This window comes from Ammospiza caudacuta, chromosome 4, assembly GCF_027887145.1.
Source record: "Ammospiza caudacuta isolate bAmmCau1 chromosome 4, bAmmCau1.pri, whole genome shotgun sequence".
NCBI classification, from domain to species: Eukaryota; Metazoa; Chordata; class Aves; order Passeriformes; family Passerellidae; genus Ammospiza; species Ammospiza caudacuta.
In genome coordinates, this window is record NC_080596.1 from 22,720,439 (window position 1) to 22,747,306 (window position 26,868).

At 40.7% G+C, this 26,868-nt stretch overlaps 1 protein-coding gene across 3 annotated transcripts in view; it reads right to left on the minus strand.

Moving 5' to 3' along the window:
* Positions 1-26,868, minus strand: part of NR3C2 (nuclear receptor subfamily 3 group C member 2) — a 190,013-nt gene that overhangs the window by 46,288 nt on the left and 116,857 nt on the right. For all 3 annotated transcript variants that reach the window (XM_058802915.1, XM_058802914.1, XM_058802916.1), the window contains one exon: positions 4,102-4,218. In XM_058802915.1, the coding sequence (XP_058658898.1) occupies positions 4,102-4,218 (117 nt within the window). The remainder of the gene's footprint in view (positions 1-4,101; positions 4,219-26,868) is intronic.

Sequence of the window (26,868 nt, forward strand, 5' to 3'; positions counted from 1 at the left end):
AATCGAGACAATAACATAATTAGGTAAATTATTTGCTGACTTGATGAATAATTTTCTAAAGATTATTAAAGGATGTAAGAGCTTAGAAAATGCTTCAATTTTTCAACAAACAAAACGAGGAGGTAAACAATAAAACTGCCAAATTATTTTGGCTGAGCATTCACAAAAAGGTGCATTTTGTATCACTGAATTACATGTATTTTTTACAAGGTGCCTCATCATGGCATGCTGCCACCAGCTAAATTTTTTTTTTAATTTAGAAAAAAAAAATTAGCATGCTGGAAAGTAGAAGTTATGCCATCAAAACAAAACAGAAAGACTGACAGAGTACAAAAGCACTCTATTTTACTATTTGAAAAATACTGAGAAAGAATATTACCAAAAGAGAAAAAAAAAACTCTTAGAAAAAAGATCAGTAGATTAATCAGAGATTGTGCAAAAACGTGCTGCAGGAAACATGGAACACTATTTCTGATTTCCAGTTTTCCATTATAGAGATTAGTATCTTCAGTAAGAGCAGGAAGACAATCTCAAACTGTGAAATTACAAAATTTTCTTCATAACCCCCCGATTTCAGTAGGTGGGAGGAGCTGGATGGGGGCAGCCTGGGGTCCTTCACTCCCATCTTTACATGGGGAGGAGGCAAAGGAGAGTCCTTTCCTGCCCATGGGAAACACGACCTTGTTCCCTAATGCAACATTTCTTCTAGATCCACTGGAAGTTTGGTATTTTGTTTTTTTTTTTCTTTAAATGAGGGGATAAAACATCATCGTTTTGCACAAGTAGAAAATAAATGCCCATGGTTTCAGCAACTTGCAGACTTTCCAACCCTGAGCTATGCTGATGACCATTTTGCATATCATCTTACTCTATTTCTCACAAACCAAGCACATCAGCACCTCTGATACAATTTGGGATTTGCTTTTACATTTGCTTTTCTTTGGAGGGTGAGAGCTGAGCTTGGCACTACTCCACCAAGAGCACAGCACAGTGCAGTGTGTCACAGGCACAGAGAGTACTCTGCTGCAAAGAGAACTTTAGGTTGCATTTATAGATTCATTTTTCTCCAGTTCCTTACTGTTCATAATACCTAACAACATACTTGCCCATTTTGCCTGTAAGTCCAAGCCAGAAACAGGTAAAAGCCCATTTTTACTGGAGTAATGTATATGCTTGGCAAAACAGACTGACTGCATGAAACTACAACCCACAATGAGTCTTCATAATATGACCTTACTCATTCTCTTCAAGCTAAATATGAAAAAAATGTTTAGTACCAAACCTTGGCATTTCATATGAAAGCACAATTTTCAAATATGAATTAATATATATTTTTGCCATTTCCACCTCCATTTTTTGTGATGATCTCCAACATATCAGAAATGCCCTGCAACAGCACACAGAAGATCCCAAAATTGAGATGCTGTGTTGCTCCTCTGTAGATGTCTAATGCAGAGCTCACCACTGGAGACAGATGGCCTAAGGAGAGAAAAATCCTTAAGCTCCCATCATTTCCTGCCCGAGCTGGGCTGGCTCAAAGGCTGGAAGGTCCATCAGCAGGATTTGAGAGCCCTTGAGGATCTCTAAACAGCAATGCTGCCTCTAGGCTGAGGGTGCTTTACCTGTCTCTGGCAGCCCTCCCCTCTCCCTCCAGCCTGCCCTTCCCTCTCTGACCAAGCAGAAGGCACTGCAGAGCATGGAAATCCAGAACTGTTCCTCTGCCATCTCATTCATGGCAGTGATGGAAAGACCTCCTTTGTCACATTTTGGCTTCTTTACGTGGCATAAGGAGATCAAATCAGGAGTGAGAATTTCCCCTGAAGTTTCTCTCTGTGATGAAAATCACTGAAACAGCTGAACTGCAAATCTGAACTGCGTGCCAGCTGCACACTGCAGTCAGATTTGGCCTTCCAGGTCAAAGAGTCACAGACATTAAAGTTGGGGAAAGAGCTCTAAGAACATAGAGTCCAACTGCTAACCCAGCACTGCCAAGTCCACCACCAAGCCTTGTCCCCAAGTGCCACATCTGCACGTTTTTTGAACACTTCCAGGAATGGTAATTCTACCCTGGCCAGACCACTTCTGTGTCTGACCAACCTTTCAGTGAAGATATTTCTCCTAAAATCCAATCTAAACCTCACTTAAGGCCATTTTCTTTCATCCTTTAGCTTGTTTCATGTGAGGAGAGACCAACTAGTCACCATCTTGCTATACCCCCCCTTCAGGCAGTTGTAGAGAGTGATTAGGCCTCCCCTGAGCCTCCTTTCCTAAGGAGCCAAACAACCCCAGCTCCCTCAGCCACTCCTCATCAGACCTGTGCTTCAGACCTTCACTGCCCTCCTCTTGACTCACTCCAGCACCTCAATGTCTTTCCTGTAGTGAGGGACCCAAAGCTGCAACAGACACAGGTCACAAACCATGATTTCCAGCAGTCTACCAAGCTCCAACGAAAGAGAGGATTTTTCAATGCATTCCTCATTTACAGCATTCCCAGTCAATATAAAAAAAAAAAAAAAAAAAAAAAAAAAAAAAAAAAAAAAAAAAAAAAAAAAAGGGGAGGAAAAAAAAAAAAAAGGCAGTTTCCCTCCTGCCTTGCTTTTCTGCAGAGGACATCACGGGAACAGATCCTTTGAAACCCACCTGGACATCACAGGGATGAACTCATGACATTGCAGATAAATGTCCCCTGCTGCTGTTTCCAAAGGTTCTCAAGCCCTGGGTTTGCTGGAGCTCCACTGGCACTGCACATCCAGGGGGGTGCCAGCAGGATGCAGCAACATTCCCAGCACTGCAGAGAGCTGACCTCCCTGCTCCAAAATGATTTCCAGCACTAGTTTTCTGGGATGAAGGAGCTGCTGCCATGGAGCTCCTGCTTCATCAAACAAAGGCATTTTGTTTCCCTTGCTAGGTTGAACAGTGCAGATCAAAACCAAGGGAAAGCTGTCACCTCCCCAGCATGCCACGATCTGACCTTGTTTTCCCTTGGGAAAAGGAAATAAGGGGCCTAGGGTGCAATGTAGTATCTCAAAATTGGGAAGGGGGTTGAAAGAGAGCCTAACAGGGCTACTCTCTCTGAAAAAGTAAGATGTGGCTTGTTTGAGTATTTCTGCCAGGAGACAAGACAGAAAAAAGAAGTCTGGGAGGTAGGAAAAGGCAGCAGGCAGGAACCAGGATTTTGCACACAACCGATGAAAGACAAAGCAGCTCAGTCTGTAGAAATAAACTCAGCTGCCAGGAGAATAGGTCCAGGACGACAAAAAGTGAATTTTGAGATAGGGAGGAATTAATGTGACCGTGTTGTAATTTTCTGTACAGTGAAAACACTCTAAGGGAAGAATAACCCTGTACATCAGGGAAAGGACCTGCAGCAGTATCCCAATCCCTGTTCACAGACAGCATCATAAACACAGGAGTGGTGGCAAAAAGGCATTTGTAATAGCATTTGCTCAGATGATGGCTTGAGATAGGAAATCCATTGAAGTACAGAAATAAACACATAGCCATTACCAAAGTAGGATTAAAACAACAGAAAAAAACTCATATAAATTTTGTTATCACACTGTTTTCAGTATGCTTTAGACAATTAGTAAGAAAACATTTTTCCTTGTTGTTGCTGGTATATGAACAATGCAGTAACATCATCAAAATTATTGCACATCCTTACAGTCACAGAAAATAATCAACAAAAATGCTGAATAAGCACCAAAGAAGTTCAGAGGTTTCACTATGTGTGAATTTGTTTTCACGATGGTGTAACACGTTTTCCAGTATTCAGGAGAATGCTCATCAAAAAAAAACCCAACAAAACCCAAAAAAACTATGCAATAGTTGAAACCTTAACATTTTTAGCTTATGGTATGCTACTAAAATTACTGTCATCATAAAACACCCACTTTTCTTTTTTCTGTGCCATAAAAAAGGCACATCCAAACCCCAATTTAGAATGACAATAGAGTTTATCAGCTATTAAGCACTTCTTCAGGATAATCCCACCTTAAAACTTTTGAGATTATGCAGCTGCCAGAACTATAAAAAGGCTGCACATTTCCAATGTTTTCACCTAATCAAATTAAGAGACTGAACTATTAATATTCTGCTTACCTCCTAAATTCATTCCAGCTTGCAGACATTTCTGTAATCGACAGGCTGGGCAGTTCTTCCTCCGAATCTTATCAATTATACAGTCGTTCCTTCCCGCACAGAGGTAATTGTGCTGGCCTGAATGAACCAAAAATACAATGCATTATTAGAGCCTGTATTTACATAATTCCAATTTGTTCTTCTCTGCTATTTTGCACTCATTTTGAGATTCTTATTATTGAAGACACTTCAAATTCCATTCTTTACCCTTTCCAAATGATCTTGGTGAGTTGTCATGGGTGTTTATTATGAGCATCTCTTCTTTTTAATTTGGGAAGGAGTTTTGGTGTCACCCTCAAGAGAGATCACATTACTTTTTTTTTTTTTTTCCAAACAGGATTGGAATTTTTCTTCCAGTGAAAAGCAAACAATTGGTTTAAGATTTTTCAGATCTTCTTAGGTGTTCTGTATCACAGAGCAATCTAACAGCTCTAAGTTGGAGTACATTCTCATGCTCAAGAAGTTCAGGATATACAGCAGAAATGCACAGCTGAGGTTAACTTTCCCCATATACTTCACTCTCTTCAACCAGGCTTAAATCACAACAGTATAATTTAATTTCTGTAAAGCTCCACAGAAGCTCCACTCCTGAAGAGGCAGCAGGTATTTAATGCAGAAGGGAACTCCAGGGCAACCAGGGAAACAGGCTGGCATTTTCAGAACTTGGACTCAAAAGGCATTTTGCTCCATGGGAGGAACACAGGGGGAACAAACCAGTGCAGTGTCTCACACACGGGCACCATCACACGGCCTTTTCAAAGCCTGGTGCTTGAATGTAATGTGGAAGAATGAAGGAAACTGCGAGGGCTGGTGTAGCGTGACAGCTGAAGTGAGAGGAAATTGTTTTAGCTGCCTTGATCCAGAGGTGGCACACAGGGATCTGGCGGGAGGGCAGAACAAATGTGCAGAAACCCAAGAGATGAGCAAATAAAGCTGCAGCCAATGACCAAAGCAAAGAGCAGCTGTAGGAGAGGAGAGGAAGCCCTGGAAGAAGTCAGGAGCAGAGCTGCACTGGAATGGGCAGGGGCTGACGTGCAGGGTGAGGGAATGAGGATGCAGATCCACAAGGGGACAGAGCTGATGTAGGACAAGAGGCATAAAATATATCTGCCAAGCTATTTTCCACAACACTCATGCTTCCTTGGGAAAGATAAAGAGAATATTGATGGGACACAGGAGACTTGGCTTCTGCTTTGGGATCTTCAGGAATTTGCCTTAAAAGTTCAGCTAAGTCATTTCCTATCTCTGCACCTGTCTTCCTTTCAGCCTTACAATGTTATCTAGACAGTGAACTGAAACTTGGGATGTTTCTGATATCTCTTCTGAGCATCTCACACAAAGAAAAACGATCTCATTTGAGTGAGTGAAGTGCTACAGTAGTATCACAAAGGTATCACCATTTAGATAATGCTTTAGACATTTAAAGAACAAGCAGATGGGCAAATAAAGGTTTTATTAAGGGACTTTACCTAGTACTGTGACACAGATGAAAAAGAAGAAAACTTCAAAATAATTGAAGAATAAGTAACATAAGGCACAAAATCAAGTTGTAAAATATGGTGACAGCACCAGGATCTATCGGCTGGCCTTTAAGTAGGCCTGCTAAACAAGAAAAAGAAAACATTCTCAGCTAATCACAAAATGAAAACCTGGGTATCACACAATGCTCATTTTGTGATGTGATCTATACAAAAACGGACGCGCAAGAAAAGAGTCAACTTAATTCCTCTTTATATTTTTGCTCTGAACTGACTTGAGCATATCTCGTAAAGAACTACCACACAGACGGCATGAAAGTAACACAAAAGGAGAAAACAAAAGCATTTAAAATTATTATATACAGCATAAAGATGGTTTATATGTCCTTAAAAATACTGGCATATACTCCTTTCTCTGGAAGGAGAAGGGAAAAATGGTTATTTTCTGCCAGGAATGCAGGTGCACTTGCTCAGTACTCGTACAATGTCCTTTGTACATCAGATACTGCAATACCATTTTTAGGCTTCCATAGGCGGGTGCAGGCTATTAATAAGACAAGTCAGCTCCAACACTGCAAAATGAACCCCTTTGCAGAGCTACCCTGAAGGCAGTTAGTGCTAAAAAAAATGTATACCTGGTAAGTCAATATTTTTCACTACTGCTTTAAAAATCTAATGGGTTTAATACAAAAGTTCCCATTTCCGCACTCCAGGATAATTGCTTGGATTGCATTTTTAAATGTTGTGGTAATGTTTGATTCCAACACTGTCACAATGGGACTTCCTAAGAAATATTCCCACAACAGCAGAATATTCCATAAATCACCCTTCAAATTTTTTCAGTAGTCTGCAATTATTGCTCTGTGACCTATCTACTCTAGATCAAATACTTTCAGAAAGACATAACTTAGTAAAGGTCCACCAATTTCTGAATCATGCACCTCTGAGTAGTAATGTATGGTACAAAATCTATAACTAGCTTTTCTATTAAGCAAGGCAAACAGCAAACAAAATCTTCACAATTTTTTTAATTTCTAGATACTCCTTAAAAACCACAGCCATCATAAAGTTTACATTAATGAAAGTGACTTGAAAACGCTTTAAAAAAACAGAATAGATCAACATTCCAACAAACCTTCTATGCAGAGTACAGCTATAAAATAATGAACAGTTTTTCATTTAACATCTACAATGAAAAAAAAAAAGGCTTCATTCTTCCATGCAATCAAATATGGTTCATTTCAAATAAACCAATTTTTTGAAGTAAGTCAGCAAAGCAAAGACACCCATAACAAATCAGTACGTCCCATCTGTGCACCACTAAGGCCCCTCAACTTCGGGATCAAACCAAAATCTGACATATCTGAAATTGATGCAGTGCTCTCAGGACCTCCAGGGCTCTTCAGGACCTCAATGGGGTGGAGGAGCCACCCTGAAGAGAGGCTTGATGTTTTTGTGCTGCGAGATCTCCAACTCTTTCAAGAGATTTATTGATCTGCCTTGTGCAGTTTGTGTTTAGCTTAATCCAGCTGTTCTTTTTATCCCGTTCAATCACCCACAAGTGGGCTGCAAAGTGACAGAGCAGATATTGAATTCTCATCTCCCATGTGCTAAATGCATTAAGATGAAAGTAATTTTTACTTATGCTATCATTAAGAGCACTTAAAGCAGCTAATTCCTGTTCCATCTGAAATACAAAGATACCAAAGATACGAGGAAAATTTTCCTGTTCTAAATAAATAAGGAATGGGTAACACACAGTTACACAGTAAGAAAAAAGTAAGATCTTTTCTCTTAGCAGTGGAGATAGAGGAATATTAAAGTTTGCATTTTCCAGGTTATTGTGCCATACCACAGAATGACACAACCAAATGTACACACAAAAAGATTTGAATGTTTCCAACCCTCTCACCTCCAAAGATTCTATAATTCCCTGCTTTTACAGGCTTGCAAAAGAAAACAAAAGAAGTATTCATGAAATTCAGTCTTCCCTCTTACTGAGTTTTCCTGAATAAGCAAAATTCAGCAGTAAAGAAGGGGAGGAGAAAAAGCTGTTCTTATTTGGCCTAGGAATTACTGCCAAAATGAGGCTACAGCAGAAGTTGTGCCTTTCCCCATTTTAAAACTCCACTACAGTGATTGAGTCACCAGTCCCCAAAACTGACTTGCTAAGATGAACTTATGTATGTGTGCAAGAGCCCTGCTGCACTCCAAGGGCTGCCATGCTTCCCAATAGGTAAGGCTGCAAAAGGAACAAGAAGTAGATATTTCTTGTCAGTATTATTTCTGTTCCTGTCTAGGGCAAAATTAGAAAATCACAAATTTCTGAAACATTCCACATATTTTATCTTCCTCCTAAAAAAAAAAAAGAAATTCCCTCCAGTTTTTTGAAGTCTAAGTCAGGAATTGCAAGTCATTAATGAGTATTCTACATTTTTGTTCTCTTGTTAAAATAGCAACTACTATGATCAAATGTTAAATTTTGTAAGGAGAAAAGCGTAGTGCTGGAAGAGGACCCAAAGACTGCTTAATTCAAGCCCACTCATGGAAGCATGATAAGACTAGCTTAACACTTCAGGCAGGTTTTTAGTTTTCTTTCTATTTGTATTAAAATCTCCTGAGGAAAGGTATTCTGCAACTTCCCTACAACCTACAAGGTCTGTCTGATTAGGCACCCCGAAGTTGTGGTTTTTCCCTTTACATTTCCCCCAAATGGGAATATTTTGTGACAGGAAGAGATAATCATAGTCCCCCCTTAGACATTCAGAGCAATAGATCACCACCTTCTCACAACAATCTCTTGCCTATCAAAAGATTTATGTTCTCCATCTCTTTGCTGGGCTAAACAAATCCAGTTCTCTCAATCTCTCCTCGCAGGTCATGTTTCCTGAATCTGTCGTCAATTCCTCCTATTCTCCTCCAGCCTCTTTCCTAAAACAGGGCACATTTTTCTTGCTGAGTTTCACCATCACTAAGGCCAATAAAATGGTTATTTCCTGCATCTTGCACACACAGCAGCCCTGTTAATGCAATCCTGGACCAGAGCTGGCTTTTGGCAATGGCATTAGGTTGTTGACTCACGCTCACTTGTGTGTCACTAACGACCACCTCCTCTCCTGGGGCACTGCTGCCTTCCACATGTTCTTTCCTGCTTTTACCTGGCCAGGCAGCTCTCTTTATTCTCTCCTAGATCCACACACACATTCACTGAGAGAGGCAAAGAAAAGTCCAAAATCCACTCGGGGTCTGACGTCTGAAACAGGAATGTGCCTTGGGTCCCAAGACTGAGGAAGCCTCACAAAGGGACAGCAAAGTGAGAAACCAGGAGCAGCAGCTGAGGACCAAATGAAGCAGAAGTAGCTTGAGAAGCTCAGCTTCTAAGATAGTGTCTTACTGAGGCACATCAAAATGCATATAAAATGTCCCAATTTCCCTTCTTCCTCCACAATGAGAATTAATACTTTGACTCAGAAAATTGCAGGCAGAGTTGTCTTCTCCCTGCAGGCAGCCAGAAAGCCAAGCCTTCTTCCAGGGTTTGAGGAGAGAGGAGCTGGAAGCCACCTCCAGCCTTGCCTTGCAGATCTGCATGCTAAGAGCTAGGATCCCTTTTGCAGCTTCTGGGCTGGAATAAGTGCTTAGTTTCTGGAATATTTCCCAACTGGGAAGATGATCTCCCCAGCAGCAATACATATAAAAGCCTTATGGAATAAATAGCATTTATTTCTTAACACCGTCCTTTCCCTTTACCCACCAGCCTGTCAGACTGCACAAGCTCAGCCTGTGCATCCCTTCCAACCTGAGCCACAGACCTTCCCTGCTAAAGAGAAAGCAAATATGCTGCAGAAAATAATCAGGATTTTCTAAAGGAAGTCTCTCATCTCAGGAATATCTGGTCAGCAAACAGAACTTAACACCAGGTTTTTCTGCTTTCTGGGATAGCCCTAATAAAGGGCTTTGCCTCCTACACCAAGGAATCACAAAATGTGCACATCCCAGCCTCTCATTTGTGTTCACTGAGCTATGTGATCTGCTCCTTTAAACCAGCTCTGAAATCCCCCCAGGTTTTGCCTCTGTATCCATATAAGCTCCTTCAATTACTAAAAATGAACTATTTCTACCTTTTTATGGCCGGTATACAAATAAAATTGCTGTGAAGACTTGCCACAATGGTTTTCCACATCCAGAAAAGGATTTCCTGTTTGACAGGAGTCGTATCACACTATCAAGGGACAAACTGCATATACCTGAGGTTTTCACTTCACCATCTGCAGCAGGCAGGTACTCTCAAATATATCAACATAAGTATGACGATGAATCTCTTTTCAAATTTCAGTTATCACAATGTCCCCATTTCTTGCAACAAAAAAAACAAACCTGCTATTCAATGGAAATGAGAGCTGCATTTTCCTTTCAATGTCCATTTGTTACACAGTTGAGGGCGCTTTTTTTTGTTTTGGGTTGGTTTTTCTTTTTTTTTTTTTTTGCGCCTTTTTTTTTTTTTAAAGCAGTTGACAACTGCCCAGCAACAGCAGCCTATGTTTGCAGTCACTATTTTAGGCTACATCACATGTCAATTACATAACCTTGTTTTACTGCTCTTGAACTGGTTTGAACAACCTGGGAAAGAGATTACAGCAGTCCCTCCCAGCCGGCCATCCATCCCCACACTCAGGCAGGACCTGTCCCCCCAGCACAGCCCCAGTGCCTCTCTCCAGGGCTAGTTACTCATTGCCAGACCCACCTGAGACACTGGATAATTAACTTCCTCAGCTCTGTTTGAACCAGTCCAGTCTGACCACGGTAAACTAATAAACTTGATTCCTCATGCTGAGATTTATGTGTAGCAGAATAAGCTTATAAATGCCACAGCCATGGTACAGGACTTATATATAAATATTGCCCCTTCATTTTACATAGAGAGTACTCTGGTTTTGCATTTTAGATATTGAATCTCAGGGTTTCCCAAAATTCAGGGTTTATCTCCCTTATTACTCCACAGACTCTATCATTCCCAGACAACGTGCTTTTTGACTGCAGACCAAGTCAGTATCTGACAAGATGACAATATTGGTCAATTATAAACATTATTACAGCATGCTTATAGCCTAGGTATAATCTAAATCCTTCCCTGAAAAAAGAATTTAGAGCTTTCCCTCCTTTATAATAAATTAGAAGCTTAATTAAAATTTGTTTTGACTTTGGCAAAATATTCATCACATCTGGGATATTTCCTGCCTGCTTCTCATTCCAAATTACCTTCTGCTACTTCTAGGTCCCAAGATATCTTTCACTTTCTTTACTCTTTTATATTACTGGATTCTTTATTATCTGCCATTTTAATGATATTTTTCTAAAGTCTCCTTACTTTCTACTCCCCCCTCCTTTTTCTTTCCTTCAATAAAATTTGTTTTCCAACCATTTTTTTAACTTACTTTCATCCTCAAGACTTTTACCCCTTTCTTGTTCTGTAACACTTTCTTCAGCCTTCTCATTTACTTTCTAATTGAATTTTTTCCTCTGTTCAGCCAATAAATGTGATTTCACAGGGCACATAACTCCAGTTAAAGGTACGGCTACGACAGATTGAATATACTGAAGCAAAGTATATTAAAATTACTAATAGCAAGGGACAAAAACAACGTTTCAACAGAACCATTTCCTGCAGGGTCCACAAAATCCAGCAAGGGCTTTTTGAAAAGCAGGGCACACCCACTGGTGCTCACAGATGAGCTACCAGAGCTTCCTCCAACGGTGACCACACATACAAAGCTGATTCCCCTTTTTTCCTTGAAGTGGAGCAAGGACGGTTGTGTCTCCAGATGCTGGAGACATATATGCAAAAATGCAAAACTTTTATAAAAAATGCAAACTTTATATGCAAAACTTTTCGAGTTGTCATTTACACGCTCCCTACAAACACACCTAAGAGCACAGACTCCAGTGCTCTGCCAATCTTAGCATGGAGACTGTCTTCTGCTCCTTCATGTTCTCTGGAAGCTGGCTTTCACACTGGGCTCAGACCAGGCTAACAACAGCAATTGGAATGGTCTGGTGACCCTGGCAAAGGAGAGGAGAAGTTATAAAAATGATTCTCACTCACTATTTTAAGCAGACTGAAAGGGCAACGATGAGAGGGATGAAGGAGAGAGGAAATTTGGCAAGGCAGCATGGGATGTAACCCAAAAGAGGCTCCTATTTTCTGCAGGAGAAACCATCCAGCAGGGATGAAACCTGCTAATGGCAGCGAGACAAGCGAGCGCAGGAATATTTGTGAGCACCTCACATTTAAGGTCCATGTGCACATTTTCTAATGCCATGCTCAAAAAACACTGCAGAATTTTAATGGCCCCTCCAAGCCTGTGTGTGGTGCTCCAGCCATCCTGTCATTCAGACAGGCTGAGCCATCAACACAAGATATGCCCAAAAGTGGTGCTGAGACCATCCCCAGGACCATCTTTCAGTTCAGCTTGCTGGGAACCTGAAGACAGCCACATGTCAGACTACAAGATAATTCCCTTTTCAGGTGGTCAAAGAGATGCTGCATGACGTTAGCGCAGAAGAGGAACAGAAAAACCTGATCTTTGCAAAGCATTTCTGATTCAGTGAAATCACACAGCACTGGAAATCTCTTTTGGATGAAAACCAAGGAAAAATATCTACAAATACTAAAAAAATCCTGTTATTGAGTGAAATAATTTTGTTTCTGTTTTGAAACTAGTTTTCAGCTCAATTACTTTTCATTTTAGATTATAATGGATACAGTGATACAGAGAGTGGAATTAGAGCTTTAGAGGATGTTTTGACAAAATCACATATCTAATACTTTACAGCATTTTCTCTCGCAGTGAGTTTCCAAATTTTCAGTTTGGTTTAATTTTAACTGAATATTTTTGAAGTCTCTAGATGCTGCTATCTTCAGAAGCAGATTTACAAGAGATCATGTTGCATGCATGATGGCTAATACTGCTTTCCCATGCTACAAATCTGATAAGGGATTCTTGACATACCACAAATTTCCAGGCACTTTAATGGAAAATCTCAACGTACAAGAAATGGTCTAAAAGGTATGAAAAATACTTTTTTAAATGAGTGTAATGCAAAAATCTTAAATTGCAACTGAAACGCCCTTCCATTTTTTGCTGACATAAAGTGGTCAGCCAATCTGCTCCACTGATACACGCTGTAGTATCCTGCTCTACAAATAGCTCACTGCTTCAACTGGATTTCAGGAAGCACTCGGTGTAAAATAACATTTGTGTGAAATATCAAGTTCACTTGAGGGAATGTTTGAGAGTGAGGTGTGGGGGGAGCATTCTGGAATATGGAGCACTAGTTGGTAATGTGAGGATTTCTGAATGACTCTGTGGCTCCCTGAGTCAGACTCCCTCAGTAAACACTGTACTGAAACTATTCACCTCTACAATAATATTTGTATTTGCAAGTACCTGAAGCCCGGTACACTTCATTTATTCCTCCAAACTTCTGTGTCTGCCCCACCATCCTGCTGATATATTAATGTAACAAATTGTCTCTGCAGTAATAACCAAGAGATAACTTCTCATAGGATAAACAGAAAAATCAAGATGCACAGCATTAATTCTGTGATTTGCACCTCCATTTTAAAATCTGCAATTCCAGGCTGACTCCTTCAATAAGATGCATGCTACTTATAAAAGATATTACTAGAAAAATAGACTGTTTGTTTCACAAAGTTAAACTTTCCCCAACTCTTGATCTCAGTGAAAATGTTCTGTTAATTTTTTGTTTTTAAAACTAGCTGCCCTTTGGTTTTTGCAAACATTTTGATGTTCAAGTCTGCTGTGTTCTTGCATTTAGCATGCTCAGCAGATCACAAATTTTATTCTGTGTGAATGACACATTATCTTCAAAGCATATTTTTCTCTTGCATTTTTCATGTACAGTTTACTACAGCTCAGTCTGGAAATATGCTAAATTTATAATAATGAATATTATTATGTATAATAGCAACAATTTAAAATATTGCTAGCACATACGTTGAGAAATATTTTCCACTAGAACCCTGGTCAATAATAATTTTCTTTTAAAGGCTGCAAGCAAAACCATCACAAGAGAGCCTTTTAGCAGGGTCTCTTGAGATCCCAAACACAGAAACGTTGACCAAAGTAATATCAGATGCTCACCAAAGTGAACTTAAAAATTCTCTGCATTTGTTTGCTGACTTTTTGAGAAGGAGTCTGATTTACCCTTTGAACTATGTACTTGTCTCCCTATTTATTTTCTTCTTTTTCTCTCTCCATTTGTTTATTTTTAACAGAAACCTCAGCTCTCTGTCACCTACATAAATCTGAAGAAAGGGGATTAGGGGGCTGTAGAAAAAAGATCTGACAATTATAATGAAATTTCACAGTATGTTTACTGTTAAAATACTATAACAACATAAACCAAAAAGTGTAAATTCAGATATTACACTAATTACAATCACAATTTCCATTTTTAATTGATGAGCACATATTTCCAAGTACGGTTCCCCAAAGTGGGTGCAGAATTTCTTGGCTGCAGAGCCACAGGTCTCAGTCTCCTCCAACCCTTGCTCCAAAAACCCCTAAACAGCACCAGAAAACAAACACTTCACCCTTTGCTTGCTCATCAAACCTCAAAAGGCTGAGCAAAGCATCACACAGCAGCATCTTGCTGATGAAGAACCAAAGCTTTGCCTAATTACCCCAAATTTTACTGGAGCTCATCTGACAAGTAAAACCCCCATGGCTCCCCTCACCCAGGCATGGTGGCTCTGACACCCCAACTGTGGCACAAGAATAACCTCTAAGAGATAAAAAAAGAGATTAATAAATCTGCCATGGTGACAGCCACCATGCTGGGTGCTGGATCCATGCCCTCATTTCTGCACCTTTTCCATAGGAATTGCAAGTTGCTTTGCCACAGAAATATACACAGGGGTGACCTTTCACACTGGAATCATCCTAGGTCTTGAACAACTAAAGCCACGGATGACTTGCTCTGCATCTGACATTTCCAACATACAAAGTTGCCACTAGGAGTTAAAAGCAAACAAGCCAGACATCTTTTAAAGCACACAAAACTTCTCAGACATACAATTCATATGCCAGAGTGACATCTTGAAGGGATCAGACCTTCCTTTTTCTGCAAGGGAATGGATATTCAGGTAAAACTGAATGTGTCAAATTTCAGCCCCAATAATGGTGGCCACTGAGAACAAAAATGAAAAAGGAGGCATAAGACAATAGAAAAATAATTATCTTGGGACATAAGGACATCATAACTCAGGCATAAATATAATTACTTTCAAAGAGCATTTTGCCTAATTGCGATAATTGTTATTTCAAAATTTTTTTTGCTCAACGAAAACTAAAGGCGAATTAATATATAATTTATATCCAGAATTCCCCCCTGGATTAGGGTTGCAGCTCCTCCCTGGTATATATCCTCACCCTCTGCATTCAACTAATTTAAAAAGAACAAAATCAGAAAGTACTCAGTTTATTCCCATTTAACTTCACAAGGGGCAGGTCTGGACACAGATTTCTTTTTTTTTTTTTGAGTTCATTTTTCATAATTAGAATTCCGGTAGTACTAAGCAGATTGAATTCATTTTAGTTTCCTGCAAGCAGCTATTTAATACAAACTGATGTGAAATGAAATGTCATTGCTTACAAGAAATGTATCAACAGCACAAAAATACTTTGGACCAATCTTCATAAAATAGAGCAATTTGCTCATTAAAGTGATAGAAATCAGCCAGGGACAGAGTCCAATCTCCTCAGGAGCAGCTGCTGGAGCTGAGGCTTGCAGGAGAGGTCAAGGATGGAAAGAGATGATGAGGGTGGTGGTCCCCTAGTGCAAAGCCATGGTAGGAGCTTAACTGCAGCTCCTGGAAAAGGTGAGTTTCACTACTGGCATCAAAAGGAATTGTTTTATCACGGGAAAATGAGAGTGACTAAAGGCAAAGACCACTTTGTAAGTAAAAAGGACAAAATCTGCATTAAGAAAATGTAAATTTTAAAAAGGTCACTAACATAAAGAAACAAAATCTGCCCTCTGCTTATGCCAGATTTCCTTGTGATGTGTTGCACCCCAGTTTATAATTGTGAGAGTATAACCCAATCCTGTGCTTCCCCTTATACATCCCAAATTGGTAGGCTGTTTTGCCATCCTCAGAAGTAACTTTGAAACTGCCAGGCACCAGCATTAAAAGCCTCCCTGAAAATGTGCACTTGTGTCTGAAAATACACAAAGAAAAGATCAAAATGAAAATTAAAAGCAGATGCACTTTATGTACTAAAAGGTTTTTCCACTTTGATAAGTGGATTATAATGAAGTGTGGCACCATGTTTCATACAATTTATTAATCCAGTCCCACTTATTTACACTCTGAAACAGCATAATGATTTCAATGTTGGAGCACAGCCAAAACTCACATGCAGAAATAATTAAAAAGTTATGTGGAAAGATTGGTGGTTGCTGGTTTTTGAGGGACTTCCAAAGAGACAGACGGACTTTTAGTTAATCAGAAGACCTAAGTTGAAGTAGACAAGATAAAGTGTGGAAGTGATCTAATTTTTGAAGGGGAATAGAGACCTACAAAAAGATAACCAGAGCCTGACTTGCTCTGCCATTACAGCCCCTCCAAGCCTGGAGAAGCTGGTACAGGCAGAAGACCTCTCTATATTAGTGCTGCTGCAACCAGGGAAACTCCATTTACCCAAGTTCAGATGTCTACACTGAGTAAAAGGGAAAATCAGGCCATCAGTAAAAGAAATCCATATTCCTCTGCAGAAAAAAAGTGTTGGTTGGCAGTTCCCTCCTGGGCACAGCACACTTCTCCTGCCTCCAGGAGCACCCTTACTCCTTACAGTTCCAAGGTAATGGTCCCTGAAGATGCTGAGCCACCCAGCAGGTCAGAAATACTTCCTTTAAAGTGAAGACACCAATGGGAGATGCACTCATGCAGAAAATTTATTTTATTTATTAATTGATGCACAGTGCCCAGTTCATTTTATCCACTACATTTCTGTTATTATCTGGCAAGATATACATGATGAAAAGATCCTATACCAATTCTAAGTATTCATTAAGTATTCTAAGTATTCATTAAGTATTCATTAAGTATTTCTACAGCAAATTCCTACTGAGGATAAGTGACTGCCAAAATCAGAGTTTATCACACTGTGAAGATATCCTGTGAACTATCAGAGGGACGTCATTGAAGTAGGAAGAAAAGAGGAGGAGCTGCCAGCACAAGTTTGGACAGAAAAATAATACAAAGAGGTGTAGCAAAATTGGAAGCAGAGATAGGAAACAAGCAGTAAAATTGCGGTTAGAAAAAATGCTACGGCATGTATCAAGGGAGAAATCCAAAATAAAGAGTTAACAAGGCACAGGAACAAAGCAAAATTTGGAAAGCATCACCACTGAAAGAGACCTAGGAACATGAGCATAATCTGAATGTAAGAAGCAATGTGTCAGAGGAGAATCAAGTGCCACTGAGACCCCTGGCTTGTTCTGTAGAAGCATTGCACAGTGGGGCAGGATGGCACAGCAGTGCTCTCTTCACGCATTTCTTTTGCAGCCACACCTGGAATACTGTATGCCGTTCAGGCACTTCATTACTGGAAGATATAAACAAACTGGAGGAAGTCCAGAGAAGTGGAACGGAAATGATTAGAAGCAGAGGGACAGATTTACCAAGAAAATTTAAAGTAGCCCTTTACCTGCCTGTAACTCCTCTGATAATTAGAGATGGGAAATGATAACAGCGGAGTTCAAGTCCCCTGTCACGTGCCTTCAGCCCTTTTGCCTTGGGCACCTGAGCATGTGCCTAGCCTTAAGAATACCGAGTAGCCAAAGATTTTTGACCTGATGAAGAGAGTAAGATCAAGGGAAGGAAAAAAATTTAGGCTACATGCCATCAAAATCCTCCCAGGAATTAATTATGTCTAAACGAGCTACCATAAAAGATAGAGATTGCATTGCTTGAAATTTCACATTTTACTGCTGATAATGAAAAGGGTTATTCACATCTCAAGTTTATCATCTGCAAAACAACAGGACTGTTCAATAAAAGCAGTTTTGCCCACACAAGTCTTTGCCACAAACATATATAGCACCAAGTTATCCTGTCCAGGTAAAGAGACACGGCTAAGCAAACATTTTTACCCCAGTCTGTGTAAGCCAGGTGGAACAGCTCTGCAAAATGACAAATTATATCCCAGCAGGAAAGTAACTGGATTAGCTTAGCTCCTCACACACTGACATTGCTGTGAAGTGATTTTTAGGAAGGCAGCATTTTATGTAACTGTTGAGCTGTCAGCAGGGCTCTACTGAAAGACACTTTAAAAGTCATGTAGAGGCTGCCAGAGCCTGATCCAGGGAACGGGTGATTACCATTCACATAGGTTTTGCATGTGATCTGGGAAAAAAACCCTCCAAGCAACCAAGCACCAAAAAACTAGCCAAAAAAACCAGCAAAGCCCAGCTGCAGGCAGCCTGCAAACAAGCCTGCTGGGATGCAGCTTGCTCTATAATCTCTAAGCAACATTCCAGGCCAGCAGCCATGTTTGGGGACACAAAATTCTCAAGCCCCTGTACCAGCAGGTGAGGCCACCCAGAAATGTTATCCTAAAGGTAACCCTGTGCCCCCACACCTCCCCCTGAAACCCCTTCGCCTGGCTTGGGCTTGCTTAAAACCACTTCTTGATGCTCCAAATAAGCAAAGTTCATAGTTCTGCTCTGGAAAAATACCCTGGACAGATCCTTAGTCCATAAATGAGAGAAAAAATAGAAGTCTGCAGTGTTTACTGGAAAGTCAGCATTTGTTACTAAAACTGTGCTGGCTATGCATACCTGAATAGCATGCTAGCTGAGGCTTTTGTTTATGCAAGCAATGCAAGCTTTAAGCTACAACTTTTGCAATATTTTTATTAACTCAACATTTTTCTGCTAACTACATTTAGACTCATGGAATGAAATAAGAACAGCATGAAGTCAACAGGTCTCAGCTTCAGTGCATTGGTTCCTTGATTTTACCTTATGATTTTTTTTTTTTTTAATGGATGCTATGCAGCACAGTTTTGAAGGTTTGGCAGAAGGTAAAATGACTGTGTGGTTGATCACTGCTTTGACTACTTACAAAATCATACCTATAAGCCTGAGAGTCCTACTCCAGGGACGACTTCCTCCCCTTTCTCTGTATAGTATATGTCAAAATGAATCTGCAAATTGGTTGGAATCTGTCAAAAACCAAATTATCATCATTGAATACGGTAGGTCTACATATAGTTAAGGTTGCCTGACACTTCTCATTTTAAGACCTCATTTTCTATTGCTTATAACTTTACCACACATTAGCAGTTAGGGCTGAAATTTTCCATGCTGTGTGTCAGCCTGAGGCTGAATATTATTTTGTGAGAGTAAGAATGTATCAGCTAGAAGCACGAAGCTTAGTGCAAAGTAAGTTTGTGAATAAGGGTAGGGAGGAACATGTTGGTTTTCTCCCGTGTTACATTTTTCACAGACATATTTGAGAAGCTCAAGAGCCTTCACACTTTGAGACAGACCCTTTGAAGCATCACTGCTCTGATACCACAGATGTGCCTTTTGCCATCTCATACATTATCACTTAAAATTATAACGGATCACAGCATAAAACACTGAAAAGTTGCAGTTTGTACGTGATATGATTTGCAAAGGTTTTGGTGGAGGTTGGCTGCCAACCTCCAGAGCTCCCTTCTGCAAAGAGCATGGACCAGGGCAGAGGGTCTGAGCTGAGCTTGTGCTCCAGCCATCTCTTCCATGTGCCAGGCAATGCTTTGGCACAGGGACTACGTGCAGAAAATCCCCATCACACTCTTGAGATGCAGCAAGGGAACAGCTTGGAGGAAAGAGGAATGAGGCACAGGTTGGAAAATCAAAGGCAAGCAAAGAGTAAGGCAAAAAATAAATGTCTATTCATGCACTGAGCCTGACCTGTCACTCCCATAGCTTGATTTTCTGACTGTTGAGCATTTTAAAAAGAGACTGCTTTCCAAGGAGGCAGACATGCAGCTGGTTGGGGTACAGGTCCCCATGTGAGGCAACTGGAACAGGTACCCATGGCTCCCAGCTCAGCCTACAAGCTTTCATGGTCCCTGGGACTTGACTTGCTGAGTTTATCTCAGGGGTGAGCCCAAAACAGACTGATGCCACCCTCTGCTGCTCTCCGTAAGCACAGGGTATTAAAATAGCTAGTGGTAGCCATAAAAACTTATGGATGCAAAATGTGCCCAAAAACCTGTCCCCAGTAGCCTTTTTGTCCCCCAGGTTACTGCTAGCAGACACCTACGTGGCCTCACAGGGCTCTGTCGTGCTGCTGTGACAGAGGAGTGCTGCCCCAAGGGATGGATGTCCCACACACATCCCATTTCACCTCTCCCCCTCTGGCAACAAACCTTAGGAAACTATGACAACCCCTGGCTTGTAACTTACATTCTCTGCTTTTCTAAAATTTTCTGCAAAGAGGGAATGGGGCTTTCAGACCCTTACCACTGAGCAGAGGAGCATATCCCACACCCTACAACCCTGCAGTGCAGGCTGAGAGGCAGAGCAAGCACGCCCATAGCTGAAGGGAGAAAGACAAATGAATGCTCCCAGGACATATTCCCTGCTCAAACACCTCCTGCACAGGTAGTGGGCAACTTCTGCACACGTTGCCATGGGTGCCACTGGCCAGCAAAGCCACCCAGCCCTGCAGCTGGCCTGACATCCCACATGTGTGAGGCCTGCACAAACCACAAGCAGCAGTAAAACCACGGACTTGAGAAAAATAAAACTCAGTGTGAATTTGTGACCCAGCATCCATCAGTACCTGCAAGTGAGGTTACCCTGGCAGCTGCTGTATCTGCACACAGAAATTAAACTCCAGTGCTTGGGAGGGACACGGATTACTGAGCCATCATCAAAAGGTTTGGCCTGGGGAGCTCCAGTGCCGCATCCACGCTGCGGCTGCAAGAACACCCTCCCAAAGCAGGCTCTGCCAGAGAGAGCCATGTTGTCCTGCAAATACGATTACCCTGACTTTAATTAGGTAACTGGCTCAGTGGTTTTGATTGTTTCAATTGGGTAAGCATGTGACAGGGATTGATGTATAATTAAGATGAATTTTAAAGATAAGTGCCCATGCTGAAGTGGTGGAGCGGACAGATTTGTCGCTGCCCGAGGACGAAAGAGGAGAAGCACAAGTGGGAAGAGCTCCTCTCTCCGCTCAGCCAGTGATTGCTGACCTCTGTTTTTCATTATTCCTAGGAAGTGGTCAGTTAACCCTCATCACAGAGCAATAAACCGTGACAGAGAGTGCTGATTAATGCGCTGCTCCCCACCAGGGTCAGGCACGAGGAGGAACCCACGGCGGGCTCCTGGCAGTTTAAAATGGCCATTAGTTATAGTTGTGCAAAATGGAATTAACCCAGCTAACCGAGCACTGAGCAGCCATGCTTCTGCTGAGGTCAAGGGTTCCCAGGAAACCAAAGGTACACTATGTTTACATACAGGGAAAAATACCTAAAAGACTCCCTAAAACACCCCAAACCCTGACAGGCTGATTAATAAAAATGAATACTTACAATAAATTTGACTAAATAGTGAATAAACATAATACCTGCACTGTACATATTAACCGAGGGAAAGTCCCAGAGTAAAGGACAAAAGAAAAGCAACAGATTGCCTTCAGCAGCCTACTAAAACATGCCCCAGGAGAGCTGCTGCACTGCAGCAGGTGGCCCTGTTTAGATCTCTGTCCCCAAAATCCTTCCTGACTGCCCTCCCTTCTAAACAGGTTTGCTATTCTGCCCCTTCACAGGCTCAGCCACATGGCCCCTGTGTCCCTCATGCCTGGGCTGTCACACATATTCCTCACATTCCCAAATTTGGTGTTTGTAAACCCTTTTCCCATGAGACCCAGAGAGCTGAGGAAGCGGAGAGCAAAAGGTAAAGCCTAGCAGAAGGACACAAGCCAAACATGCACATGCCAGCTCAGTCTGTGACAAAGACATGACGGGCCTGAGCACCAGGGCTTTTTTCTGAACAAGAATCTTCCTCTCACTTTAAATTTAATCTTCCTTTATTGGTATTGGCAAGTGCCACTGTAAGGCGTGACCTCCATGTCTGGAACAGAACTGTTTTTGCTGTTGCCTGCTCTGTGCCCCTCACTGGATGCCAGAGGCCCTTCTCCCCTCTTTCCCTAAACCTTTGTTTCTGATTCCAGCTGAAATCATACATTTGTCCCACAACTGGATGGAAATATTTAATTCTAAGGTTTTCCCTCATTTTTTCAGTTGACAACCTTTGTTCAAAGTGAAGCCTCCAAGAAATTCCCAGGCATACTGATTTTAGGATTAAGGATTGCATAATCCCCATAATGCACTTGGCATATGGACTTTGGATTAGTCCCACTTGCAGTATATGGCAACACATCAAATCCACCTTTCCCTGTGGAATGTGAGTGGGCACCTTGGGCTATAGAAGCACACACAGCATTTCCCACCTTATTCCTTGTGGGAAACAGGTGTTCTTGCATCGTGAGTTTGTTATTGAAGGCTTCAAGGACACAAAGAATGGTGACAGTAACAAGGACCTTCTCACTTTCTTTGTGGAATGGTAATAGAAAATACAGAGAGTGCGAGAATGGCAATAGGAAGGGCTGAAATGAATTTCAGAAAGATGATACTGTCCTTCAGTTTTCTATTTCTGGAACTTTTTCTAACTCAATGGAAAAAGGGATGCTCAAGTAAGCAAATTTACCCAAATGCTGTTCAAAACCCCTCTGCTGCTCAGCCTCTTTTGTCTCATCACAGAGCTTTTAGCATGTACTAATACATATGTTTTGCTTGTGCTTTTATGTCCTTCATTTTTTCATAAGCTTTCCTTGAAGGATCTTTTATTATTAAACAGTCAGTGAAAGAGCTCATCCTTGCCATATTTCCTCTTCCTACTTTGAAATGAATAATTTACATGGAATAATTGCTAGGTATTCTTTCTAAATTTCTTGCATGGAAGTGGATTCCTTCATGAAATAGAAGGGAAGCAAGAAAAGATGAAGCTCAGTGTAAACCACTGTGTCCGAGTGCCTGCACTATTTTCTAGCACCATAATTTATTTTATAAAGCTGCATGCAATGTTGCTGTATTAAAATATAGTCTACTTGACAGATTGCCTGCTGCCCTACATTCAGCACAGAGTTACCTGCACGATGACAGTGCAGAAGTATGGAATATGAAATACTACTCGTAGTTCTCAGGGCTCTATAAACCACTTGAACATCTGGAATTCAACAGTCTGGCTGTTTACACCTTGCAGATGAAGCCATTAACAACCACCCTCACCCAAAATAGTGCACAACCTGATAGTTTCAGGAATATGGTGCTATCACTGTAGGAATACTCTCATCCTGTTATCACTAAAAAGACTGCAAGTGAAAGGCATCATTTTTTAAGTAGGCTAGTGTCTTTTCATTCTCCTTTTTTAATTTTATGAATAGTTTAGTATGCCAGTGCACACAACCTAAGAAGTACTTATTATTATTTTTTCCCAATAGCCCATCATTATCATTCTGTTGTATCAGAGAAAATTAGCACCTATCGCTTACATAATTTCAAGCACTATTGTTAAGAGTGGAATTTGCATGCATGATATGGTGTATAGGCTAACACAAGTCCATTTGCTAAGTCCACGTGGTAAAATGGATGAATAAATAATTGAATGCTTTGCTCCAAATATATAATTATTCTTAGAAAAAAAATTAGAGCACGAGTCTGTGAAATACATATAATAGTACTCATCTACAGCTAAGCACCCAAGACAAAAAATGTCCTTTCAGAAATGGAATGGTATAGTTAGATTCCTAAAATGCTTATAAGAAACTTGCATAAATGCCCAAGTTTTGAAAGTATAGAACTACTGCACTTCTTCGCCACAGGCATTAGCTTTAAATTAAAAAAGCTGTTCCAGCCTAATCAAGAAGAGGCTTATCAGAGAACTTGTGCAGAGCATGCAAAAGGTTTGTAAACCCTCAAACCGCAGTTTGGGTTGTTCCTGTTCAAAACCCTTCCAGCTCGGTTCCCCAGCCTTGCTCCCACACACGGCATCGCTCAGTCGTCCCTGGGAAAGCAAAGTTACCTTTTTTACCAGCACCCTCACCCTGCTCTGCAATCAGCCTGGCTGCTGTGACCGTGTGGGAATTGTTTGCCATATGTCCCTTCCACCACACAGGATCACATCAGTTTTATGCTATGTGAGGGAGAAGGTGTTACAACAGCGAGTTCTAAACATCAGGTCCAGTCCTCTGTCCTGGAGAGCACCACAAACTGATTGCCAGAGGAAGTAAAATAAACAGGCAGGGTACAAATGAGGGAAATATGCTCTAGTTCTTCTGCCTGGTAGCCCAAAATGAATGCAAATTCACCATGAATGGCAAATGAGTAGGGAAAATGTCACTATTCTGGGTATGGTTTTCCACAAGAATCGAGAATTAAAGGCAAATGAAATGAGATGTAAGGATCTGATACAAATGCCCTAAAAGTAATTACACCTTTTCTGAAAAAAGTGTGAAATGTTAAATTACACGAATAAAAAAATATTCAAAATATTTACCAGAATATTCAAGTAACATGCAAATGGGAAAGCCTTTTGTTGGCATCTTGCATGAACAGCCTGAAAGTTTCAAAGAAGCAATTTTCTTCAAAATCACCATTACACTCTTTTTCTGTAATATGGACATCACATTATGTTTTAAAATAATGTCTCTGTCTTTCTATTGCAGAAACTATTCCCATTTTGGCATTTTTTCTCACCCTGTGACTTGTCAGCCTACGTTCTGAATCTCTAGAATAAATTTCTAAACCATAACCTTTCCACGTTTATTTTCTGAGGCATTTATGTAGCCTATTTGAGTTTCTTCAGACATTCTTTTCCAGGCGGGAGGCACTGAGTAGTTTCATTAAACAGAAAAACCTACTGCCTAAAGCAGTAATTCCATTACAGCTTTTTGCCCTTATTACTGGTCCTCTGGCATTACCATTGAAGAAAATCTGTAGATGGACCTTTTAAAAAGTTATGATTTAATAAATCAGGAAAGAAAAATCTGTTAGGAAGACTAGAAGGATGCAGGTGTCACTTCTGTCTTTAGGAGGAGCAAGAATACATTTATTTTAAAATGGAGAGGATGGTCAAACAGGTTGCCCTGAGGAGTTCCCACTAATGGAAGTACCAGCGTGTACTAGAGAAGCTGCATTACAGCCTTCCCAAATGCACTCCAGTCAAATGGTTTAGGCACCTATTGAGCTCCAAGCAAGCACCACCATTATCCATGTGTTCTGCACGTGACTGCATCCTAGGAACCTTGCTCTGACTGCTGCTGCTGAACAAGTGAGAATCTTAGACTTCCCAACACCTCACAACCTGAATTCTGATCTAACTCTCCATGTCTCTTACTACATTATGTCTTACTTCTACACCCTTGGCCTTGCCTTGCCAGACCTCTAGCTTCTCCTGGGGACAATGAGGATGGTGATTTAGGATGAATCAGGACTGCAGTCAAAAGGACTCTTGTCCTTGAAGTCCGCATTCATGTGCTACTGAGAGCAAAGTACACAAACATTACAGAGATTTAAAGAAGAAAGAGAGAAAGGGAGAAGAGAGAAAGTCAAGAAGGCATGAAGGAGGTGCCCTGTAGAACTGGCATCTCCTTTGCCATGGGCTTACTTTATCATAATAAGCAAGAAAAAATACTAATTATCCTCCTGTTTCCTGAATATCCAACTTGTGATCCAGAGTCTGATTTGCAGTGGTTTAAGTGACCATAGCTGTAAGTAAAATCAATGGAAACTGCACTTTGGACATACTAAGAGCTATAAAATGCCAAGTACTTAGACCCTGAGGTCCTAAATATCATAAATCATGAAACCCAAATCAGTGGGTATGTCTGAGCTTAATCTGTGCCTTATCTCCTCAACTGTAAAATAGGGGTAATAACCACTCATCTTATAGATTAAACAATGCTTGTGAAGCACTTAGATATTAGTGAAATCACCACAAAAAAAGCTTTATAAGAAATGAGTAATTATGTATTCTGAGCAAGAGATGAATAGTAATCAGCAGTGAAGGCACAGGACCATACATGGGGCTACGAAAAGAATATAAGACATTGAATAGCTGCTCATTAATTGAACACCATCCAATCTCTTCAATGAACAAGGCAGAGGTGTAATGGAAAAAACTGTATGGGACTGTGTTATTAAGGCTGAATTAGGAATCATTACATGCAGTGCAGATGAACAAAGACGCAGGCCACTAACGTTCATTACTTTCATACTTAGTGACGATTTTGGAAACTTGATTTTTTTTCCCCTATCCAAAATATTTTATAAAAGCAAACTTTAAAAAAATGAACCAGCTCAAACCCCCTGAAACCCACTATTGCACCTAATACAAGAAACCACCGAGGAGCAGTAACTCCAAACTGCTTTTTTCTAATGGCTCTTAGCATAGACAAGGTACATGCAGAAGCCAAACATCATCATCACTCTTGAAATAGGTGGGAATGGACTGATTAACTCATGTTCCCTATTTTAGGGCCCTGGATTTGGCAACTCAACAGTGAGAAATGGCACCAAATAATTTTGTAGGTTAAAAATAGGTAATATATTTTTGGTCTAACAAAATTTTTTCTCTGTAAACAATAAAAGACCTGTGGACTTCAGTGCTGACCATTGGGCCATTATTATTTCTAAAAACCCTGACAAAACTGCCTCTGTCAAAGTCTAGACTTCAAACCTAACAGAGACACTCACAAACTTCAACAACCTAAAACTGTGTTCCAAAAAAAGGATGAAATCCTGGCTTCATTTAAGGCAATGGGAGATTTGCCATTACCTTTCCCACTCTATTTATATCCGAGATGCTAGCAGATGCCTTGTTCCCTCTGTCTACAACAGACAGATATGTATGTACATTTTCTCTCTCTTTTTTATTCTTTTTTTTTTTTGTCTGAAGACTGTTTTCCCACCCCTTATTTAAAATGGGATTAGGAGGCACAAAAAGATGCTTTGTTTCTAGCCTGATATATTTATTTTCCAGTTTTATCTGTTAAGAATTTCTTTTGGCCACAACACTGCAAAATTCCTTATCTCTAACACTGGAGTGCTGAAGGCCCCTTGCAGGATTATCCCCTTTTGACTTTTAACTACTTATCCTGAAACTG